This window comes from Balaenoptera ricei, chromosome 2 (assembly GCF_028023285.1).
Source record: "Balaenoptera ricei isolate mBalRic1 chromosome 2, mBalRic1.hap2, whole genome shotgun sequence".
Lineage (NCBI taxonomy): Eukaryota > Metazoa > Chordata > Mammalia > Artiodactyla > Balaenopteridae > Balaenoptera > Balaenoptera ricei.
In genome coordinates this window covers 59791659-59814618 of record NC_082640.1, presented here as the reverse complement: position 1 = coordinate 59814618, position 22960 = coordinate 59791659, and the positions used below count along the sequence as shown (strand labels likewise).

Here is a 22960-nt window from a genome sequence, read left to right as displayed (position 1 = left end):
TCTAAACCAACATTAAACATCAATTAAACTTTTATTGGCTTTAAATGTAACAATATATTGCAAATCCTCATAACACATGAGCTCAAAATGGGAAAGTTGCCCTCAAGTTGCAACTTCAGTAACCTGATGCTGACTTGTCTGCTTAACACATTTCACCTTTCAAAGAAAGAGATGATAAGGAGTGGCCAGTATGTGTATTTATCAGGAAAAATATAGTAAAGGCCCCACTGCTCAGTCCAAGATACCTAAAATGAGAAAAATGGAAAGGCTGTAACTTATATTGGATCAGTTGACAGATTATCCACTAAAATATCTATTAGCTAACATCTTCGGTACTGCTGTTATAGGGGCACTCAAAGCTTGTGTCTGCATGTTGGAAAGATTTTCTTTAAAGCAACATTGGTCCAAACATATAAAAGTCAACACATTTAGCCATCTTCCTTTGGAGGGGTGTACCAGCCTGAAAAAGAATGGGGAAAAAAACAGTTAAAATATTTTAATTCTTAAACCAACTAGGAGAAATGGCATTTTACTAAGGTTAGATACTTTCTCTACCCATAATTTTTCTCTGTAAACCTACTGTAAAAATTAAACTTACACTTGGGTTGGTAACATAGCATTTTGATATTTATGTTCACAATATAAAGTTATTTTCTATGAATAAACTGTACTTGAGTTTTCAACATGAGATCTCTATATTAATGGCATTTCTACCAAAAGAGAACAGTGTGGAAATATTAGGCAACAAGCTAGGTTTCATATTTCATTTCAGTTCAGTATTTGAAAGGAAACCACACTGAAAACAGCTATCCCCCAAACAAAATTCTGGTATTTTAGAATAAGAGGAACTTGGACTGTCATCAGGCAGTGATGTCATTTTACCAGTGAGGGTGCCATCCCAGCAGGTGCACTGATTAAGTGAGTTAAGCCCAAGATCAGATTTAGCAGCAGAAGGTACTAGAAGCCATCTCCTGAATCTGAATCTATTGCTCTTTCACCATAGCTAATTATACACACACCCACACTTTCTCAAATACAGTTTCCATAAACATTTTTGAATGCTGACTACAACATCTAATTTAACAAAAAGTAAGACATAAGAAAAAAATATGTTTCTAAGCTCAACAAAAATATAAGCTCTCTCTAAAAAGGCAAATGAGATTAAGTATTGCTTGGTATGAAATTGCCATTGGAACAGTATGAATATACCAAGATTAGTGAAGCATCCACATGGTTAATGAAGTAGCATACAGGAGTCTCTGGGTCTGTTAATTTATGGTGCTAGATATGATTATTATTATGAAAACTCAGCTTTGTCCTCAAGTTTTTTATCATTTCCCTCTTCAGAACCTTGAAAATTGTTTTGAATACTACTCTTTCAGAAGTAAGCAGTCACTGCAAAAGTGGCAAGTTTGCTCTGTCATTAAAAGTGAGCACACACAAAACACAAATCTTAAGTCATAAACTACCACATTCTAGCAAAGTAAAGAACACTTTACTGTAAATACTCTTGAAGAAAACTACTTCCTATCAATTTACTTACTCTGCATAAAAAAGCATCAGTTTCACTACCCCAGCTACCATGAATATCAGCACTTGGTTATAAAATGCTGTGCGTACACACTACTTGCTTTTTCCTCATGTTCGGCAAGACAGACATCATGCCAATTTTAGAGATGAGGAAACGGAGGCTGAGCGGTAATGGGACTTGCTCAGGGCCACAGAGCTAATGAGTGACACAAATGCCACTTGATAATAGGTCTTCTGATTCCAAGTCTACTTGTTTATTGCCTCACTATTAAGAGACAAAAACTCCAAACATGCATTGTGAAAATAAGCAAAATTTTAAAAGGCCAATAAAGTTTTGAAAGATATTTTAATATTTTTTTTAAATTTACAACTCAAATACTCTTAAGTATAAACTGAAATTAGCACTTTCTTACTTGAATAAATAAATGTGTACAATTGTCAAAAAGCATTAAGTAGTCTGAAGATGTTTCAGAAACTGGTTCATGATGCTGACTGCATTTACTCAGTATTAACAGCAAGAACTCCACCTTTAGAGTTGCCTTTAACTCAATTCCTATCCCAATACCATACATTTCAAGTGAGTAAAGTGATCCATCCCTTAATCTACTCAAAAATCTTGACTGTGACTCAGAGGTTCCCAGGCCAAGTATTTAGGATACAAAGATTTTGAATGAAACACAGTGTGTGTATCCTCAGGTTAAAGTTTTTCACTGTAGTAACTGTACTTTGTAAGAAATTAAAGCAAAAACAGAAGAATAAAACATGATAAATATCAACAGTACATTATGTAAAATTTCATAAATGGCAATAAATACTTATTTAACTAAACATACCATTTTTCTCATGTATCTGTACAATGGAATTATAGGATTGTTGGGCTCTTGCTAGATTATATTGATTCTGAAAGAGAATTATACATGTTATATCAAAACTATAAGTAGATGAAAATCATTACAAATAATTTATGGATGCATCACCACTGTACTTAAAAGAACACAGGAAACTAAGTTATATTTCCATTTCAAAAATAAATTTCTCAATTTCATTATTCTCTACCATTTTAGAGGGACAACAAAACCGAAACTGTTCTCTAGGAAAGATCTACAAAATTCACACTTCATTTTTATAAGTCCTCCTACCATTGCACAAGTACAAGGTTTTATGAATAAAGTTAAAGGATGCTATTTGGATGTAAGTAGAAAAACTCTTCCTCATAACTTCCATCAAAAAAAAAAAAAAAAAAAGAACTATAAAATATTACCTTCAGGTAAGGAAACATTAGGCTTTAAGGACTACACATATGAATGACATTTTGAGTTAAAAATCTAAAGAATGTCCAAGTGACATCAAGCCATTACTAAAGGAGTCTTCTTTTGTTAACCTCTAGATTAGAACCTCTTTTAAGGGGCCAAGTTTAGCATTAATTTTATCCCCATGAGTACAACTGGCCTACATCTTAACTTCCAATTAATACATCATAAGCATTCTCCATAGTGGTACACACCTATTATATTATGTCATAGAATTTTTTAATAAATTCACACAGCATAAGAATAAATGTATAAACATATTCTAAGTAACAACTCTCCTTCCTACCTGTCCTGAAACCACCCAGTTCCTCCCCTTATCCACCTTCCTTCTTCTACCCAAATTAACTACTGCTAGTATCCTTGTATATCCTTAAGGTTATACAAGAAAATTAATGTACAGCCTATTGCTGTCAGTCACTGTCCCCTGCTTTTTCCTCTCAACAAACGATAGGTAGCATGACAAAGTAAAAAATTATATCCTCCTGGTTAAATGAGACTTTCATCATTAAGCAGTCGCTAATGCTTTCTGTTCCAAAATCACATTGTTTGATACTGCAGCTACATCACCTTTTTGTTAGTGTATACAGGCAAACCTCATTTTATTGCACTTCACTTTACTGCACCTAGCAGATATTGCCTTTTTTACAATTTGAAGTTTCTGGCAACCCTGCGTTGAGCAGGTCTATAGGCTCCATTTTTCCCAGCAGCACTGGCTCATTTTGTGTGTCTGAAATATTGTGAATTACCAAAATGTGACACAAACTTTTTCATTGCTGTATCTGTTACAGTGATCTGGGATCAGTGATCTTTGGTGTTACTACTACAACTCACTGAAGACTCAGATGATGGTTAGCATTTTTTAGCAGTAAAGTTTTTTTTAATTATGGCATGTACATTGTTTTTTAGACATAAGGCTATTGCACACTTAATAGAGTGCAGTATAGTGTAAATTTTGTATGCACTGGGAAACCAAAAAGTTCATGTGACTTGCTTTATTGTGATACTGGCTTTATTGAAGTAGTAGTCTGGCACTGAACCCATAATAGCTCCAAGGTATGCCTATACTGGCCTATCTTTATCATTCTTCTTTAAAAAAAATTTTTTTTTCAATCTCTTTGTATCCTCACATTTTAAATATACTTCTTGTGACAAACCATAATGGAAAAGAATATGAAAAAGAATATATTTACATATGCATAAATGAATCATTTTGCTGTACAGAAAAAAATTAACACAAAAGAAATTAACACAACATTGTAAATCAACTATACTTCAAAAAAATTTTTTTTAATAAAAATAAATAAATAAAGACGACTTCTTAATTTGAACTGTCTAACTGGTAACTTTAGTCCATTTATATTTGTTATGACTTATTTATTTGGACCTGCTTCTACAACTTCACTTTCTGGTTTCTATTTCTCTCTTTAATGTAATTTTATTATCTCCTCCTGGGATTCGAATAAGACATGTTTTAGACCTCATTCTGATCTCTACCTCTTAACTTCTGCTGTAATGTCTATCCCTCGGTCTCTCTGTGCAACATTCTGAGTTATTTCTTCTAATCAATTAATTCTCTCTTCTGATGTCTAATCTATTGTTTCTCATTTCAACATTTTCAATTTCTATAAATTCTATTTCATTCTTTTTCAGATCTGTCTCATCATTCCTGGTCTTATCGTTTGCTCAATTTTATGATTCTTTTTTCTTTACACTAGATTTTACATATAATTATTCATTTTCTCACAATTCTAGTATCTGCTAATTCCAAAACCTCAAGTCTTTGGGAATATGTAACTCTTATTCATTGTTTCTGCCAGTTCTCATGTATGTTAGGTTGTCTACTTATGTGCTTGTCATCTTTCACTGAATTCATATTTGCTTGATCTTAATCTTTGAGAATCTTACAGGCTTAAATTAGAAATGCTTTCCTCTAAAGATTGTGCCTGCTGCTGATGAGAACTGTGGATACAACTAACATGAGACCACTTTAGTCTCCTTGGAGAATCTCGGGATTATTCAAGGTTCCCAGATTCGGCTCCCCCATCTCGCTCATTTATAATAGAAGACTGGAGTGCTTAGTATAGGTAACAACTTCCCCCAGGAAAAAAATAAAAAATCAGTTCTCTCATCGGAATGTGATCACTGACTAGGGGATCCTATAGGTAAATAACTGGAGGTCTATGGGTTGTAGAGAAGACAGATGCCTCTCCTGATTATAGAAATAGCTAGTTAGGGCTGTGTGCTCTAGGACTTCACTATTTAGCTCAACTACCATTACCCTCCAAACAGTGAACAGAAGCTTCTTAGAAGGCACTGTCTTGCCTATCTAAACCCCCAATTCCTGCTAAAAGTCATATGATCAGACCTCTACTTTAGAAGGCTTTCTCACTACTATAGCCTAGAGTTAATGTTACAGCCTATATTCTATTCCATGTTAAATGAATAAGAAAACCAGCTTTGCCAAGATCCTTCTGTCCCAGGCATAGCTGCAGATCCTCAGCTCTATCAATCTGACCCTATCTCCAAATTTCATGTGTGTGGATGGGCAACTTTTTCTGTTTTTCAGTACTTACGTATATTTATCTCATTTTAGTAAGATTTTTTTAGGGTACAAACTCATTTATTTTGAACCAATAGCTGATAGTACTTTTTTATATTTTAAATATTTCTGAATAGTTGTATGGCAAAAAGAAATTCAAATAGCACAAATAATCTACAGTAAAGTCTTCCTCCCAATTCTAACCTGCCCCCTCAAAATTTCAACACTCCCTTGTCAGAAATAATCATTATCAGCATTTTCTTGAATATCCTTCCAGAGATATTCTCTGCTTATAAAAGCACATCTATAATATGTCCTTGTCTATCCCTCTTACACAAATGGTAGCGTATTTTTAACTCCATTTAGCACCTTACTTTTTTGATAGTTGTCTTTTTAAAGTTAACACTCAGAGTATTCCCTGCTGAGTATAGAAGGCTGGAAGGTAAAACCCATATTACATCATGCAAAGTTTCTACATTCTTAACTGACATATATTTCTTAATAAGAAAAAAAAAATAGAAGGGTGAGGTTTCACCTTAACAATTAAAAAAATTCACCTTCTAAGACATACTCTAATATGCAAACATATTTAGCTGCCTAACTTGGCACTCTATATAAAATGGTTATATTTACTTGCTAACAAAACTACAATTATGAAAATGTAAAGGTTGAAGCCAATTATATTGAAATTGATTGATTCCAAGGGAATTACAGCACTGAACAAAGATAGCATATTGTTATTACAGAATGTTAAAACTGGAAGAAACTTAAAATATCCAGATCAATTGTATTTCAGGTAAAGATACAGACGCCCAGAGAGGTAAGTTTACAGCATGAGTTATTGGTAAAAATGTTCTTTCAATTACTCAAAAAAATCACTATTCTAAGCCTTTTATATTTTCTCTTAATGAGAAAAACACGCTAATTAAAAAAAAAAAAAAATGATGAAATTTAACATCAAGTTCTACATACAAATAAATGCCAGGAAGAAAATTTAAAAGACTGGAAGTACACCAAAATGCTAATAGTATTTCTAGACACTCAAATTACAGATGACTTTTTTAGTTTGTATTTGTTTCTACTTTAGAAATTGTATAGTGAGCATAAATTGTCATTTAGAAAAACAAAGTTTTGATGTTCTAATACATCATTCTATTGCCACATTTAAAATACCTAAAATATATACACTGTTAAGAAACACTAGTTAAACGTAGTTATAAGCAATTCACTACTTTTCAATTAACTTCTAGATTTTATACAAAATGGCACTTTGTTCTAATGCAAAGAAATAGCTGTTTAAAAAGCTAAAAGTAAGTTATTTTATAATATTATCCCAAGTATATAATTCTGTAAAACAGCCTTTTCAATTTTTTGCTTCCCCTGTGAGTTAAGATTCTAGTGGGCTCATGATTTGATGTGCAATACAGTTATAAATACCTATTTAGATTTAGTACTATTTGGATAAGCATTTAATACAAAATTTACAAGGAAATTTAGGAACATCCAGATTTTTTTAAATGTCAGGTCAGGATGATTTCCATCACATATTTTTCCAAAACATACTAACTTCAGAGTACATCCTTAAGTGTCCACTTAAGTGTTTATAGATAACTACAATTAGACATGAAAAGATATTTCTGATACAGTAAGTGAATAAAGAAAAGAACTCAGTGGTTAAGAGCAGAGACTAACGGCCAGAAAGTCTGGTTCCAATCCTCACTCTGTCACCTGTGACCTTAGACAAGGTACCTAACTTCTGTGTACTTCAGTTTCCTCATCTATAAAATGAGGACAATAACAGTACCTACCTTTTAGGTTATTAAGAGGACTGAAAGTTAATACAAATAAAAAGTTTAGATTACAGCCTAGCACGCATATGCTCACTGGGAATTAACTATTACAACATAATCTCAATTTTTGGAAACTTACAACTACATATAATTTTTTACTTATTAGTATATATAAACCAATAATAAATTTTAAATTATAGACATGTTTAACTATAGTAGAAATAACAAAGACTAAGAGAACAGAAAGAAGCCTCAGAAGATAACAGGAAATATATCTTATAGTTTATGTGACATTCTTAATAAAAGTACCTTATTTGCGCCAAATTGCACTCTGGCTTTGCCTTTGACTAAGGTGGCATTGATTTGCATGATGACCGATTCTATTGAATAGGCACTGCTCCAGCCCTACAGAAAGAAGAAAACACTTTTTTAAAACACAATGATATTCCTGATTCCCAGTTAGGAAAGCTTAAGAAAATGGCATATAATGACTCAATAATAGCAAATTAATGTTAAGAAGTTTGTGGTCAAGGAGTAAAAGTAAAGTTGGACCATTTCCAAAATCTTACAAAAAAAGAAGCAAAGCAAACCAACATTCGAAGTGCTAAAAATGAGCAAATTACAACTTTAAATATACATCACTCTTATTGCCCATCCTAGCATAGATTAAGCAGCAAGTACAACGTCATTTTGCTAGTTTAAAAAGCTTTCATTATTAAAAGTAGGTGCTATTAGCAAAAAACAAAAATTATGTTAAAGTAGGTACTATTACAAGGAGCTTTGTCCACTTAGAATCTAATTTACATAGTTAAAACACTCTATGGTTGAAAAACACGAGCACCATAAGAAAATAGTCACCTGTTTTGTGAGTAGTTCCATGCATAATGCTCCACCACCCAACACATACCTTAAAAAGAAAAAGGAATCATACAAAATTCTCTAGATCTTGGTATTCCTTCTTCATCAATTTTTAAAGTACCATTACTAAGAAAGTATGCATACAAGTAAAGATTAGAAGATAACATGCAAAAATGAAAATAGTTGTTAGAGTTACAGGACTACGGGTAATTCTAAAATTTTGATGTCATCATCTAAATGTCTTCTTTTTTTTTTTAAATAATGGTTCTTAATAACAGAAGACTTTTAAGGTATCAGAAACTAAGAACTTGGCCCTAAATATTCCAGAGAATGGGGGCAGGAGAAAAATTTCCTTATATGGCCTTCAACTGTTCTACTCATCCAAAGATTTCTCCACCATCATGTTACACAGCCAAGAGTTCTTCCTCTGACAGGAGTGACTTTACCCTATCTATAATAATGAACATCTGCATTTATATTTATAGTTAAAATTTTTTTACCATGGAGCCCCTCTCTGGGACTCCCTTATTTCTCTTCCCAGTCCTGAGGACTGTTCTCTGAACCAACAATTACTGGGGATTTCCCAGATCTCCCTTAGGAAATCATTATTTAGATCAAGATTCTTCAGCCTTGTAATACTTTCTCAAACAAAGTAATTCGTCCTTTAATGTTAAACTTTAAAACACATTAGGATTTCCCTGGTGGCGCTGTGGTTAAGAATCCGCCTGCCAATGCAGGGGACACGGGTTCGAGCCCTAGGTCTGGGAAGATCCCACATGCCACGGAGTAACTAAGCCCATGCGCCACAACTACTGAGTCTGTGCTCTGGAGCCTGCGAGCCACAACTACTGAGCCCATGTGCCACAACTACTGAAGCCCGTGTGCTTAAAGCCCGTGCTCCGCAACAAGAGAAGCTACTGCAATGAGAAGCCTGCGCACCGCAACAAAGAGTAGCCCCCGCTCGCCACAACTAGAGAAAGCCCGCGCGCAGCAAAGAAGACCCAATGCAGCCAAAAATAAATAAATAAAAATTAAAAACTAAATTTATTTTTAAAAAAAGAGCTCGAATCTTTAAAAAAAAAACATTAAATATCATGCTTAAAATCAAAGGTATGGTAATTACAGAAGAAAAACTGTGGTAATATTGAAAATACATAAGGTAAGACCACTGATCAGGTCTAGGTGAAAAGTGAGTCTACCACAAATTTTTTTTGTCCTCTGGGACTTTGCCCATGCCTTTCCCTTCCTTGCCTGAGATTCCCACTGCTGCCTACTCTTCCAAATGCCATATTCCCCCCTGCCCCATAAAACTTTCCAAGACTATTCTAGCCAGCAAATTTTGCATTCTGGCTAACCAAATGCATCCTTGTGTTGACTAAACCAAATTACAGAGAAGTAAGCAATCTAAAAACGTCTACTGTAGACCATTAGTAAAAACAGTTACAGTGAAGTTATTCACTAACATAAAGTAGTCAGTAACTACCCCCATCCTGAAGAATTTAGGCAACTGTCTCTCTTACTTGCTTGTCCCAACTTCTGGGAACTTTCAAAGTAAAAGTCTAATACGAAGGAAAGAAAAACACTCCAAAAAATTAAATTAGGGAGGAGAATCATGGGATTTTAAACTTTGTATATTCTCTTATGTTCCTGAAACTCAGAAATCTGTCTCCAATTCTTTGAATCTCCCACTGGGCTCAAAGTGCATCTTGTACATAGTCAGCTTTAAATAAGCACTTGCTGATTTAACAGAATTACAAGATCCAAGTTCTCATTGGGATTTTGGCCTCTCCAAAACTGCTCAAAGTCTAGTAATCTGTTAATGAGTTAACACTCATTACACTCATTGGTCCTTACACTTCAGAAATGCTAAAGAGAAACATTTTAGCAAAAGGAGATGTGTAGACAACACTGAGTTACCAATTATCTAACCACCACCCTCCCTTTTAGCACCCCACTCTTCATTTTGGGGTGGAGAGTCTTGTCAGGAGGGAAGAAGGGAAGTTTTCATACTTGTAGATCAAAAGAAAGTACATTTTCTACAAGCACATAATAGCTACAAAAATGTTTGTTGGATGTCTAACACAAGACAGAAGTAGTTCTAGTACCTATACAAAAAGTGAGCTAAGTATATATTAATGCATATTAAACTTTTCCTTAATATACACTTACTAAACTTTTCCTTAATATATACTGTCAGCAGCATTTACACCTAAAAGAAGTAGCCAATTCTACTTTTGTACTGTATCATTTCATCAACTCTACTTCTGTACTGTATCATTTTATCAATATGTGTTCCAAACGCTTATTGCGCTTTGCCTCCAAAGAGTTCCTGCTGAATATTGAGACAATGCAAGAACATTAGAAAAAAAAAATAATCTAAGAGTCATCTAAAGATAAAAGCCATACACATGGGCATAGTTAATATTTTCAACTTAAAAAAATTTTCAGTTGCCAAAGTTGTATAGCAAACACTATCCTAAGCTCAGCCTCTTCAGGCATTCAATTTATAGAATTTTTGTTTTACTAGGAGGTTCCTGCAAGAATGTTTGCCAGCTAACCTCCCCACCCACAGTCTATGATGATCACTTAATTGCTTTGAGGGGACAACAGATACCATTAATCAGTACTTAAAGGGACAACAAGTAACATTAATCATACAACATGATTCTTAAATCATACAACATGATCCAAAAAACTGAGATGAGAAATAAAATTTTTATATTATAGTCAAATTCTTGATAATGACATTAAAAAAAAAAAGGCAGGCTTATCAGCCCACATAAAACAATCATAATCCTCCCCTTTCGAGGTAAGGAAAGGGGCCATGGATTCTAAGAATAGAGCCCTAAGAGAGGGATAAAGAAAATGCTGACATTTAAAACCAGATTCTTAAGATAATGTTCTCTCAATACAGACAGAAACAACCCATGGTCATCTAGAAGTAGAAGTATTTTCTTTGTGGATGACTGGGACACAAAGAATACTTCTTATTATATCAACCAATAAAGCATCTTCAGTTGCCTACAAACAGCTCTCTCACAATGTATTGTATTATCATCAAATAATCCTTCGGATTCTCACTACACTACACCCTGGACTAAAGCAAGAAAGATGGTCAAGTTTCGATGGCTCAATAAAATAGCTCATAAAAATATCAGTGGACTGGGAATTGTATATTACCCTAAACTGCCTACATCTTGCTAACTTACTATATTTTCCTATCTCATTCATTCATTCAAAAATATCTACTGCATATATAGTATGTATGCTAAAGCACTGAACCAGACACAGAGCATACAATGAAGAAAACTGACATGACCCTGCCTTCATGATGTTTACAATCCAGTAAAGATTACAGATGTTAAACAAATAAACAATAAAGTGGGGGATGGAGACCCAGAGTTCTGTGAGAAGGAAAAACCAGGAGGCTTATTTTAAATTTGGTGGTCAGGAACAGCATATCTAAGAGTGACACACAGGCTGAGACCTGCAGGAATTGAAGTGTGGGTGGGAATAACATTCCAGGCAGAGGAAATGTATATGGAAGTCATGAGGAAAGAGTCTGCTCGGTACTAGGGGCTGAAAGACAACTAGTGGGGCATTAGCTCAGAGAGGGAAAGTGTGGTAACAAGATGACTGAAGAGGGAAGCAAGGGCAAGATCACAGAGGGCGTGTAGAATATGGTAAGGACATCAACCTGTAGGAGCAGTGGGAAGACATGGGAAGAGCTTAAGCAGGGGAGCAACATAATCAGAACAAATTTGTAAAAGCTCACTCTAGAGAAGCTTTATGAATGAGGGAACAGAAGCAGGAGTCGATCAGGAATCCTCTGAAGTGATGCAAGTGGGAACTGATGGTGGTAGCAACAAAAATGGAGACAAGTAATTGGATCTGAGAACTCTTTAAAAGGGAGAATCAAAGGAAAATGAGGAAAAGGTGATGTAAAGAATGACTCCTAGGTTCATTAATTAAGATAAGCAAGACTGGGGAAGGGAAACTGAAAAGAAGATGGGTTCAAGTTTTTGTCCTGAATAGTCTGAGGTGCCTGTATAAGAGACATTCAAGTAGAGGTGTCAAGAAGGCAGAAGAACATTGGAAGCAGAAAAGACATAGGGATGTGAGATACGTACCTGGGAGTCACTGGCACATAGAAATATTTCAAAAGCCATGGGAGCTTTTTCGACAAATCATGCTAGAGCAACTGGACATTAGGCAAAAATCTATGACCTACACCTCATACCTTATGCAAAAATTAATTCAGAATGATTCACAGACTTATCTATAAACTGTAAAACCTTGAGGGAAAAAAGGTAGGAGAAAATCTTTGGGATCTAGGACTAGGCAAAGAGTTCTTAGATTTGACACCAAAAGCATAATCTATAAAAGGAGAAACATCTATAAATTTGACTTCATCAAAGCTAAAATATTTTGTTCTACAAAAGATTCTGTTAAGAAGATGAAATGAAGCTATATACTAGAAGAAATTAAAAAACCACATATCCAGCAAAGGACTATTATGTAGAATATATTTTTAAAACTTTCAAAATTCAACGAAATACAATCCAATTAGAAAATTGGCAAAAGACATGAACAAATATCTCTTGGAAGAGTATATAAAGCTGTCAGATAAGTACATGAAGATATTCAACACTGGGGAATATTAGGGAAAGCAACTTAAAACCACAATGAGACATCACTACACACCTAACAGAATGCCTATAATAAAAACAAGTGACATGACCAAATGCTGGCAAGGATGTGGAGAAAGTGTGTCACTCACACATTCTTGGTAGGAATGTAAAATGGTAAAGCCACTCTGGAAAACAGTTTCGTAGTTTCTTTAAAAACTCTATATGCAATGACCATATGATCCAGCAATTGCACTCCTGGACTTGTATCCCAGAGAAAGGACAATACATTCACAAAAAAACACCTGTACACAACTATTCATAGCAGCTTTATTTGTAATACCCAAACACTGAAATCAGTCTAGAAGTCCTAAAGCAGGTTACTGGTTAACCAGACTGTGGTACATGGTGCACCATGGACTACTACTCAGCAATAAAAAGGAACAAAGTAGTCAGGCACTTAGATGACTCTCCAAGGAATTATGAGTTAAAAAAAAAAGCTAATCCCTAAAGGTTGCAATCCAAAAATGTATGCTTCCATTTATGTAAATTTTTTTTGAAATGACAAAATACTAAGAATGCAGGACAGATTAGTGGTTGCCAGGAATTAAGGGAAGAGGGAGCATTAGAGGAAAATGGGTATGGTTTAAAGGGGCCTCAGGAAGGATCCTCATGGTGTTGGAACTGTTCAGTACCTTGACTGTGGTGGTGGATACACAAACCTACTCAATATAGAACTTAATACACACATACACACACATGAGTTATAAGTAAAACTGGGAAAAACTGAATAATCTCTACTTATCGTATCACTATCTCTGTATCAATGTCTCATACTGTATCACTGCCTCCTCGTAATATTATACTACAGCTTTGCAAAAATGTTACCACTGGGGAAACTAGGCAAAGGGTACAAGGTATCTCTATTATTTCTTACAACTGTGTGCAAATACACAATTAACTCAATTAAAATTTTAATTTTTAAGAAAAGGCAAAGGAATGAAGGGAAAAGAAAAAAGGACCCAGTACTAAATTCTGAAGAACTCCAATAGGTAGAAGTTAAGTAAACAAGGAGTTTCCAGCAAAAGAGACTGAGAAGAGGCAATCAGAAGCCAAGGGGAAAATGTTTCAATGTTGCTGAGAAATCTGATAATCAGATATGACAGAGCCTGAAAAGGGACTTCTGTATTTACCAATACCAAAGTCCCTATCGCCTATACCAGTTTGGGAGGAACACTAACAGCCAATGCCAGACTACATGGGGCTGAAAAGTGAACAGGAAGTGAAGAGTGTGGTTATATACACATTGCTTGTGGGAATGTAAACGGTGCAGCCACTTTGGAAAACAGTCTGGTACTTCATCAAAATGTTAGTTACCAAAGGACCTAGTGCCTCCTCACATAGGTATATGCGAAAGAGAAATGAACATGTGCACACAGAAGCGTGTACATGAATATTCACAGCATTATTCATGATAGCCCAAAGGTGGAAAAAACAAATGTCCATGCATAAATAAAATGGAATGAAGTATTGATATATGCTGCAATGTGGATGGACCTTGACAAATTTTTTTTAATATAAATTTATTTTATTTATTTATTTTTGGCTGCACTGGGTCTTCGTTGCTGCGCGCAGGTTTTCTCTAGTCGCAGCGAGCAGGGGCTACGCTTCGTGCGGTGCACGGGGCTTCTCACTGCGGTGGCTTCTCTTGTTGCGGAGCATGGGCTCTAGGCACGTGGGCTTCAGTAGTTGTGGCACGCAGTCTCAGTAGTTACGGCACACGGGCTTAGTTGCTCCACAGCATGTGGGATCTTCCTGGACCAGGGCTTGAACTCATGTCCCCTGCATTGGCAGGCAGACTCTCAACCACTGCACCACCAGGGAAGCCCACAAATTTTGTTAAGTGAAAGAAGCCAGTCACGAAAGGCTGTAATTTGTTTGGTTCCATTTAAATGAAATGTCCAGAACAGGCAAATCCAGAGAGACAGAAAGGAGATTTGTGGTTGCTGGTGGGTGGGGTGTAGGAGGGAGGAATGAGAAGTGACTGCTAATGGGTACAGAGTTTCATTTGGAAGGTGATGGAAATTAAGTGGTAAACGTTGCACAACTCTGAGTATACTAAACCACTAAATTATATACTTTAAAAGGTAAGTTTTATCATATGTAAATTGTATCACAATAAAGCTGTTATGTTTAAAAAATTTTTTTGACTATGACAAGAAACAAATAAGGGAGTAGCTAGGAGATGTGGGATATAAAATATCTGGAACAAAAATTACTTAATAATCTATCCAGAGTCACACTGTTCAAGCTTTAGGCTTATTCTAAGATTGCAAGCTCTGTTCTATCAGGCTTCACACATCTTAGTTCTTCTTTAGTTCTTCCCGTGTCAGCCAGTAATTCTTCCTCTTTACTTAATAGTAGACTGTTATTTTGATTTTGCCTCAACATCATTTTGATTCTGCCTCAAATTAGCACTCACCTTTCATTCATCTTTCCATTCCCATTACTACTGTACCGATTTAGGTTGTCATCACTTCATCCTAAGACAGTGGCCTCAGCTCTAGCTAACAAGGCTCGCATTCTTCCAGGTTTTGTGAATATAAATTTGTCCTGTAGTCTCTTCTACTGTCACCATATTTATCTTTCTAAAACATTCTCTTTACTGTTATTTCCCTGTTCCTGAACCAGTTACAGAAAGATAAATTCAATATCCATGGGAAATAGTTTGCTCACCAATCCATGCTCCTATATAATTATAAGATATTGTCAACACAATTTCTTATAATTCTTCTATATGAATTCTACCCCTCTTGTGTTATAGCTCAAACTGATCTGGCACACTCTGAATACAGCATGCTCTTTCCCAAATGTGTGATTGTGTTCACTTTTCGCCTACATAGAAAATTTTCCTTCAACCTCCGTCAGTTGACCAAACCCCACCCAATACTTCATGGCCTAGCTGAGATCCCACCTACTTGTCCAAGTCTTCCCAGATCACTATTGCCAGAAGCAATCCCTTTCTCCTTCAACCTCAGAGAACTTAAGTCCATATTTAACATCTGACAATCAATTGAGTACTCAATACTTTTAATCTTTAACATTGCTGCCTTTTAGTATAATGGAAAAATACTTTATTAGACGTTAGAAGATTTATCTGGATAAGTCACCAGCTTATTATTCCAGTTATTCACTTGAATAATGGGAAATTAACCCCATTTGGTAAAAGGCATCAATGAAGAGAAACTATTCAATATATAACAGATTTTTAAACTGAAAATGGCATTATTCATAATTTCATGTGTTTGTCTCTATAACAAGGTGGTAAACTACTAAGATCATAAATTCTTAAAATTCTTGGGATTTTTCACAACAGAATGTGAAAAATCTATGTCAAGTTTACATCAGATTTCAAAATGATCTGATAAAAATATTTTTATATATTTATCCTGAATTGACAAAAAGTTTCCAAATATTTTCCTCAATCATTTATAGCCACCCAGATTGCTTTAATCTAAATGAAACTATTACTATATCAACCATAGAGATGATCAGAGGACTGGATATTTTTAGGTTTTAATCACCATAATATGTCTCACAAAGTGGAATTGATTAGCTGAGCATATCAGAATTCTCAAATTAGTTTAACTGCTCTTACTTTGAGGATCTACAGAACATTTCACAACTAACCTAGGTACAAATTCTGATCTTTTCCCCATCCTTCATATGACTTCTAATCACCAAAAGGCAATAGAAGCTTCAATTAAAAAATGCATGACAATTACCATTTGATTCTACCAAACTGAGACAACCAGTTAGAAGATAAATGACCAGCTTTAGAAGATCAATGACCAGCTCCATAGGCCCATGAGATTTCCTGTGATTATTCCTAGGATCATAGGCATGTGGGATTCACTCTAATCTTAACTTTCTCTAAACCCTCAATCACATCTTACATTTGAAAAACTTTCGATTTTTTAAGGTGAAGTATGCACAAATAGGGGTCATTAAAAACTCTACCTGTAAACATAATGGTTTATGCCAGTTATTCTCAAATTATGGTTCCCAGCCTAGAACATCAGCTTCACCTGAGACCATCTAAGACATGCAAATTCTTAGGCCCTACCCCAGTCCTACTGAATCAGAAACCTTGAGGTAAAGCCTAGCATTCTAGGCCTCCTAGCATTTAATTAGCCCTCCAAATGATTCTGATATAGACTATCGAAGAAAACAATCACTTAAACTTACCCTCCTGAGAGAACAGGTAACACCACTCGAACAAATGGAGGATCAAATGGAAAATTATCCTAAAAGACAAATAAGCAAGTTTAATTTTAAGAATATCCTTAATACTGTATTATTTAGAAGATTTAAAAATACTCTATAGCCCAGTCACTGAGCCGCCACTGAGGACTCAGCAGCCTCCCCCTTGAGCCCCCTGGCTTCCCGACACTCCGTCCCCCCAACCCGCCTTCTCCAGCCACCGCCTTCCGCAGGCCGTTTCCACCAAGGAAAAGGGATCGTATCGTATGTCCACTATCCAGCAACTCCACTCTTTCTACCCCTTTGCTGATGCAAGTAAGGGTGATGATCTGCTTCCTGCTGGCACTGAGGATTATATCCATATAAGAATTCAGCAGAAAAACGGCAGGAAGACCCTTACTACTGTACAAGGGATCACTCATGGTTACGATAAAAAGAAACTAGCGAAGGCGTTTAAGAAGAAATTTGCCTGCAATGGTACTGTAATTGAGCATTCAGAATATGGAGAAGTAATTCAGCTACAGGGTGACCAGCGCAAGAACATCAAGAACATATGCCAGTTCCTCGTAGAGACTACACTGGGTAAGGACGATCAGCTGAAGGTTCATGGGTTTTAAGTGCTTCTGGCTCACCGAAGCTTAAGAGAGGACTTCCTTGCAGTGAGTAGAATTTTCCTTCTGCCCCTTGTCACAAGTTTAAAAACCTCACAGCTTGTATAATGTAACCATTTGGGGTCTGCTTTTAACTTGGGACTACTGTATTCCTTCATGCAGTAAACTGAAAAGAGCCAAAAAAACCATAAACATTAAAAAGAATAAAAATCGTTTATAAAGAACGTATACATTTATTACCTAATGATGAATGAGGATCATAAACATAAAAATAGTCCTCCAAAATGAAATGAAATGAAAATGAAAGCTAGTAAAAATGAAGTTAAGATCAGGCCCAAACAGGACAGTATATTGTAAACTTAAGAAATACACAGAGATAGCCTCATCAACCAGAGGGCAGAGAGCAGAAGCAAGAAGAACTACAATCCTACAGCCTGTGGAACAAAAACCACATTCACAGAAAGATAGACAAGATGAAAAGGCAGAGGGCTATGTACCACATGAAGGAACAAGATAAAACCCCAGAAAAACAACTAAATGAAGCGGAGATAGGCAACCTCCCAGAAAAAGAATTCAGAATAATGACAGTGAAGATGATCCAGGACCTCGGAAAAACAATGGAGTCAAAGATCGAGAAGATGCAAGAAATGTTTAACAAAGATCTAGAAGAACTAAAGAATACACAAACACAGATGAATAACACAATAACTGAAATGAAACATACACTAGAAGGAATCAATAGCACAATAACTGAGGCAGAAGAACGGATAAGTGACCTGGAGGACAGAATGGTGGAATTCACTGCTGCACAACACAATAAAGAAAAAAAAGGACGAAAAGTAATGAAGACAGGCTAAGAGACCTCTGAGACAACATTAAACGCAACAACATTCGCATTATAGGGGTCCCAGAAGGAGAAGAGAAGAAGAAAGGGTCTGAGAAAATATGTGAAGAGATTATAGTTGAAAACTTCCCTAACATGGGAAAGGAAATAGCCACCCAAGTCCAGGAAGTGCAGAGTCCGGTACAGGATAAACCCAAGCAGAAACACGCAGAGACACATAGTAATCAAATTGGAAAAAATTAAACACAAAGAAAAATTACTGAAATCAGCAAGGGAAAAATGACAAATAACATACAAGGGAATTGCCATAAGATCAACAGCTGATTTCTCAGCAGGAACTCTACAAGCCAGAAGGGAGTGGCATGATATACTTAAAGTGATGAAAGGGAAGAACCTAAAACCAAGATTACTCTACCCGGCAAGGATCTCATTCAGATTTGATGGAGAAATCAAAAGCTTTACAGACAAGCAAAAGCTAAGAGAATTCAGCACCACCAAACCAGCTCTACAACAAATGCTAAAGGAACTTCTCTAAGTGGGAAACACAAGAGAAGAAAAGGACCTACAAAAACACACCCAAAACAATTAAGAAAATGGTAATAGGAACATACATATCAATAATTACCTTAAACGTGAATGGATTAAATGCTCCAACCGAAAGACGCAGTCTTGCTGAATGGATACAAAAACAAGACCCATATATATGCTGTCTACAAGAGATCCACTTCAGACCTAGGGACACATTCAGACTGAAAGTGAGGGGATGGAAAAAGATATTCCATGCAAAAGGAAATAACAAGAAAGCTGGAGTAGCAATACTCATATCAGATAAAATAGACTTTAAAATAAAAATCGTTACAAGAGACAAGGAAGGACACTACATAATGATCAAGGGATCAATCCAAGAAGTAGATATAACAATTATAAATATATACGCACGCAACATAGGCGCACCTCCAATACATAAGGCAACTGCTAACAGCTATGAAAGAGGAAATCGACAGTAACGCAATATTAGTGGGGGACTTTAACACCACACTTACACCAATGGACAGATCATCCAAAATGAAAATAAGGAAACATGAGCTTTAAATGACACAACAGAACAGATAGATTTAATTGATATTTATAGGACATTCTATCCAAAAACAGCAGATTACACTTTCTTCTCAAGTGTGCATGGAACATTCTCCAGGATAGATCACACCTTGGGTCACAAATCAAGCCTCAGTAATTTCAGAAAATTGAAATCATATCAAGTATCTTTTCTGACCACAATGCTATGATATTAGAAATCAATTACAGGGAAAAACATATAAAAAACACAAACATATGGAGGCTAAACAATACGTTACTAAATAACCAAGAGATCACTGAAGAAATCAAAGAGGAAATCAAAAACTACCTAGAGACAAATGACAATGAAAACACGATGATCCAAAATCTATGGGATGCAGCAAAAGCAGTTCTAAGAGGGAAGTTTATAGCTATATGAGCCTACCTCAGGAAACAGGGAAAATGTCAAATAAACAATCTAACCTTACAACTAAAGGAACTAGAGAAAGAAGAACAAACAAAACCCAAAGTTAGCAGAAGGAAAGAAATCATAAATATCAGAGCAGAAATAAATGAAATAGAAACAAAGAAAACAATAACAAAGATCAATAAAACTAAAAGCTGGTTCTCTGAGAAGATAAAAAAATTGATAAACCATTAGCCAGACTCATCAAGAAAAAGAGGGAGAGGACTCAAATCAATAAAATTAGAAATGAAAAAGGAGAAGTTACAACAGACAATGCAGAAATACAAAGCATCCTAAGAGACTACTACAAGGAACTCTATGCCAATAAAATGGACAACCTGGAAGAAATGAACAAATTCTTAGAAAGGTAAAACCTTCCAAGACTGAACCAGAAAGAAACAGAAAATATGAACAGACCAATCACAACTAATGAAATTGAAACTGTGATTAAAAATCTTCCAACAAACAAAAGTCCAGGACCAGATGGCTTCACAGGTGAATTCTATCAAACATTTAGAGAAGAGCTAACACCCATCCTTCTCAAACTCTTCCAAAAAATTGCAGAGGAAGGAACACTCCCAAACTCATTCTATGAGGCCACCATCACCCTGACACCAAAACCAGACAAAGATACTACAGAAAAAGATAATTACAGACCAATATCACTGATGATGAATATAGATGCAAAAGTCCTCAACAAAATACTAGCAAACAGAATTCAACAACACATTAAAAGGATCATATACCATGATCAAGTGGGATTTATCCCAGGAATGCAAGGATTCTTCAATATACGCAAATCAATCAATGTGATACACCATATTAACAAATTGAAGAAGAAAAACGATATGATCATCTCAATACATGCAGAAAAAGCTTTTGACAAAATTCAACACCCATTTATGATAAAAACTCTCCAGAAAGTGGGCATAGAGGGAACCTACCTCAACATAATAAAGGCCATATATGACAAACCCAAAGCAAACATGATTCTCAATGCTGGAAAACTGAAAGCATTTCCTCTAAGATTAGGAACAAGATAAGGATGTCCACTCTCACCACTATTATTCAACATAGTTTTGGAAGTCCTAGCCACAGCAATCAGAGAAGAAAAAGAAATAAAAGGAATACAAACTGGATAAGAAGAAGTAAAACTGTCACTGTGTGCAGATGACATGATACTATACATAGAGAATCCTAGAGATGCCACCAGAAAACTCCTAGAGCTAATCAATGAATTTGGTAAAGTTGCAGGATACAAAATAATGCACAGAAATGTCTTGCATTCCTATACACTAATGATGAAAAATCTGAAAGAGAAATTAAGGAAACATTTCCATTTACCACTGCAACAAAAAGAATAAAATACCTAGGAATAAACCTACCTAGGGAAACAAAAGACCTGTATGTAGAAAACTATAAGACACTGATGAAAGAAATTAAAGATGATACCAACAGATGGAGAGGTATACCATGTTCTTGGATTGGAAGAATCAATATTGTGAATATGACTATACTACCCAAAGCAAGCTACAGATTCAATGCAATCCCTACCAAACTACCAATGGCATTTTTTACAGAACTAGAACAAAAAATCTTAAAATCTGTAGGGAGACACAAAACACCACGAATAGCCAAAGCAGTCTTGAGGGGAAAAAACGGAGCTGGAGGAATCAGACTCCCTGACTTCAGACTATACTACAAAGCTACAGTAATCAAGACAATATGGTACTGGCACAAAAACAGAAATATAGATCAATGGAACAGGATAGAAAGCCCAGAGATAAACTCACGCACCTATGGTCAACTAATCTATGACAAAGGAGGCAAAGATATACAAGGGAGAAAACACAGTCTCTTCAATAAGTGGTGCTGGGAAAACTGGACAGCTACATGTCAAAGAATGAAACTAGAACACTCCCTAACAACATACACAAAAATAAACTCAAAATGGATTCAAGGCCTAAATGTAAGACTGGACACTATAAAACTCTTAAGAGGAAAACATAGGAAGAACACCCTTTGACATAAATCACAGTAAGATCTTTTTTGATCCACCTGTTAGCGTAATGGAAATAAAAACAAAAATAAACAAATGGGACCTAATTAAACTTAAAAGCTTTTGCACAGCAAAGGGAAACAGAAACAAGACGGAAAGACAACCCTCAGAATGGGAGAAAATATTTGCAAACGAATCAACAGACCAAGGATTAATCTCCGAAATATATAAACAGCTTATGCAGCTCAATATTAGAAAAACAAACAACCCAATGCAAAAATGGGCAGTAGACATAAATAGACGTTTCTCAAAAGAAGACATACAGATGGCCAAGAGGCACATGAAAACCTGCTCAACATCACTAATTATTAGAGAAATGCAAATCAAAACTACAATGAGGTATCATCTCACACCAGTTCGAATGGACATCATCAGAAAATCTACAACCAACAAATGCTGGAGAGGGTGTGGAGAAAGGGGAATCTTCTTGCACTGTTGGTGGGAATGTAAATTGATACAGCCACTATGGAGAACAGTATGGAGGTTCCTTAAAAACCTAAAAATAGACTTACCATATGACCCAGCAACCCCACTACTGGGCATATGCCCTGAGAAAACCATAATTCAAAAAGACACATGCACCCCAGTGTTCACTGCAGCACTAATCACAATAGCCAGGTCATGGAAGCAACCTAAATGCCCATCGACAGATGAATGGATAAAGAAGATGTGGTACACATATACAATGGAATATTACTCAGCCATAAAAAGGAACAAAACTGGGTCATTTGTAGGGACGTGGATGAATCTAGAGACTGTCATACAGAGTGAAGTAAGTCAGAAAGAGAAAAACAAATATCGCATATTAACGCATATCTGTGGAACCTAGAAAAATGGTACAGATGAACCAGTTTGCAGGGCAGAAATTGAGACACAGATGTAGAGAACAAACATATGGACATCAAGGGGGGAATGTGGCGGGGGGGGGGGTGGGGGTGGTGGGATGAATTGGGAGATTGGGATTGACATGTATACACTGATGTGTATAAAATGGATGACTAATAAG

The 22960-nt window shown here is 35.8% G+C and overlaps 2 protein-coding genes across 3 annotated transcripts in view; one reads left to right on the top strand and one right to left on the bottom strand.

Annotated features, from left to right (window-relative positions):
- Positions 1-12: 12 nt before the first annotated feature.
- UBE2Q2 (ubiquitin conjugating enzyme E2 Q2) overlaps positions 13-22960 on the bottom strand; it is a 67881-nt gene continuing 44933 nt past the window's right edge. For both annotated transcript variants that reach the window (XM_059912680.1, XM_059912679.1), the window contains 5 exons: positions 16904-16962; positions 8028-8076; positions 7479-7574; positions 2364-2430; positions 13-460 (listed from right to left, as the gene is read on the bottom strand). In XM_059912680.1, coding sequence (XP_059768663.1) covers positions 429-460; positions 2364-2430; positions 7479-7574; positions 8028-8076; positions 16904-16962 — 303 coding nt within the window. In that variant the 3' untranslated portion in view covers positions 13-428. The remainder of the gene's footprint in view (positions 461-2363; positions 2431-7478; positions 7575-8027; positions 8077-16903; positions 16963-22960) is intronic.
- LOC132360364 (eukaryotic translation initiation factor 1-like) lies at positions 17185-17535 on the top strand. The gene has a single exon (XM_059915428.1). It carries the CDS (start codon positions 17185-17187, stop codon positions 17533-17535), a length of 351 nt encoding a protein of 116 aa, XP_059771411.1.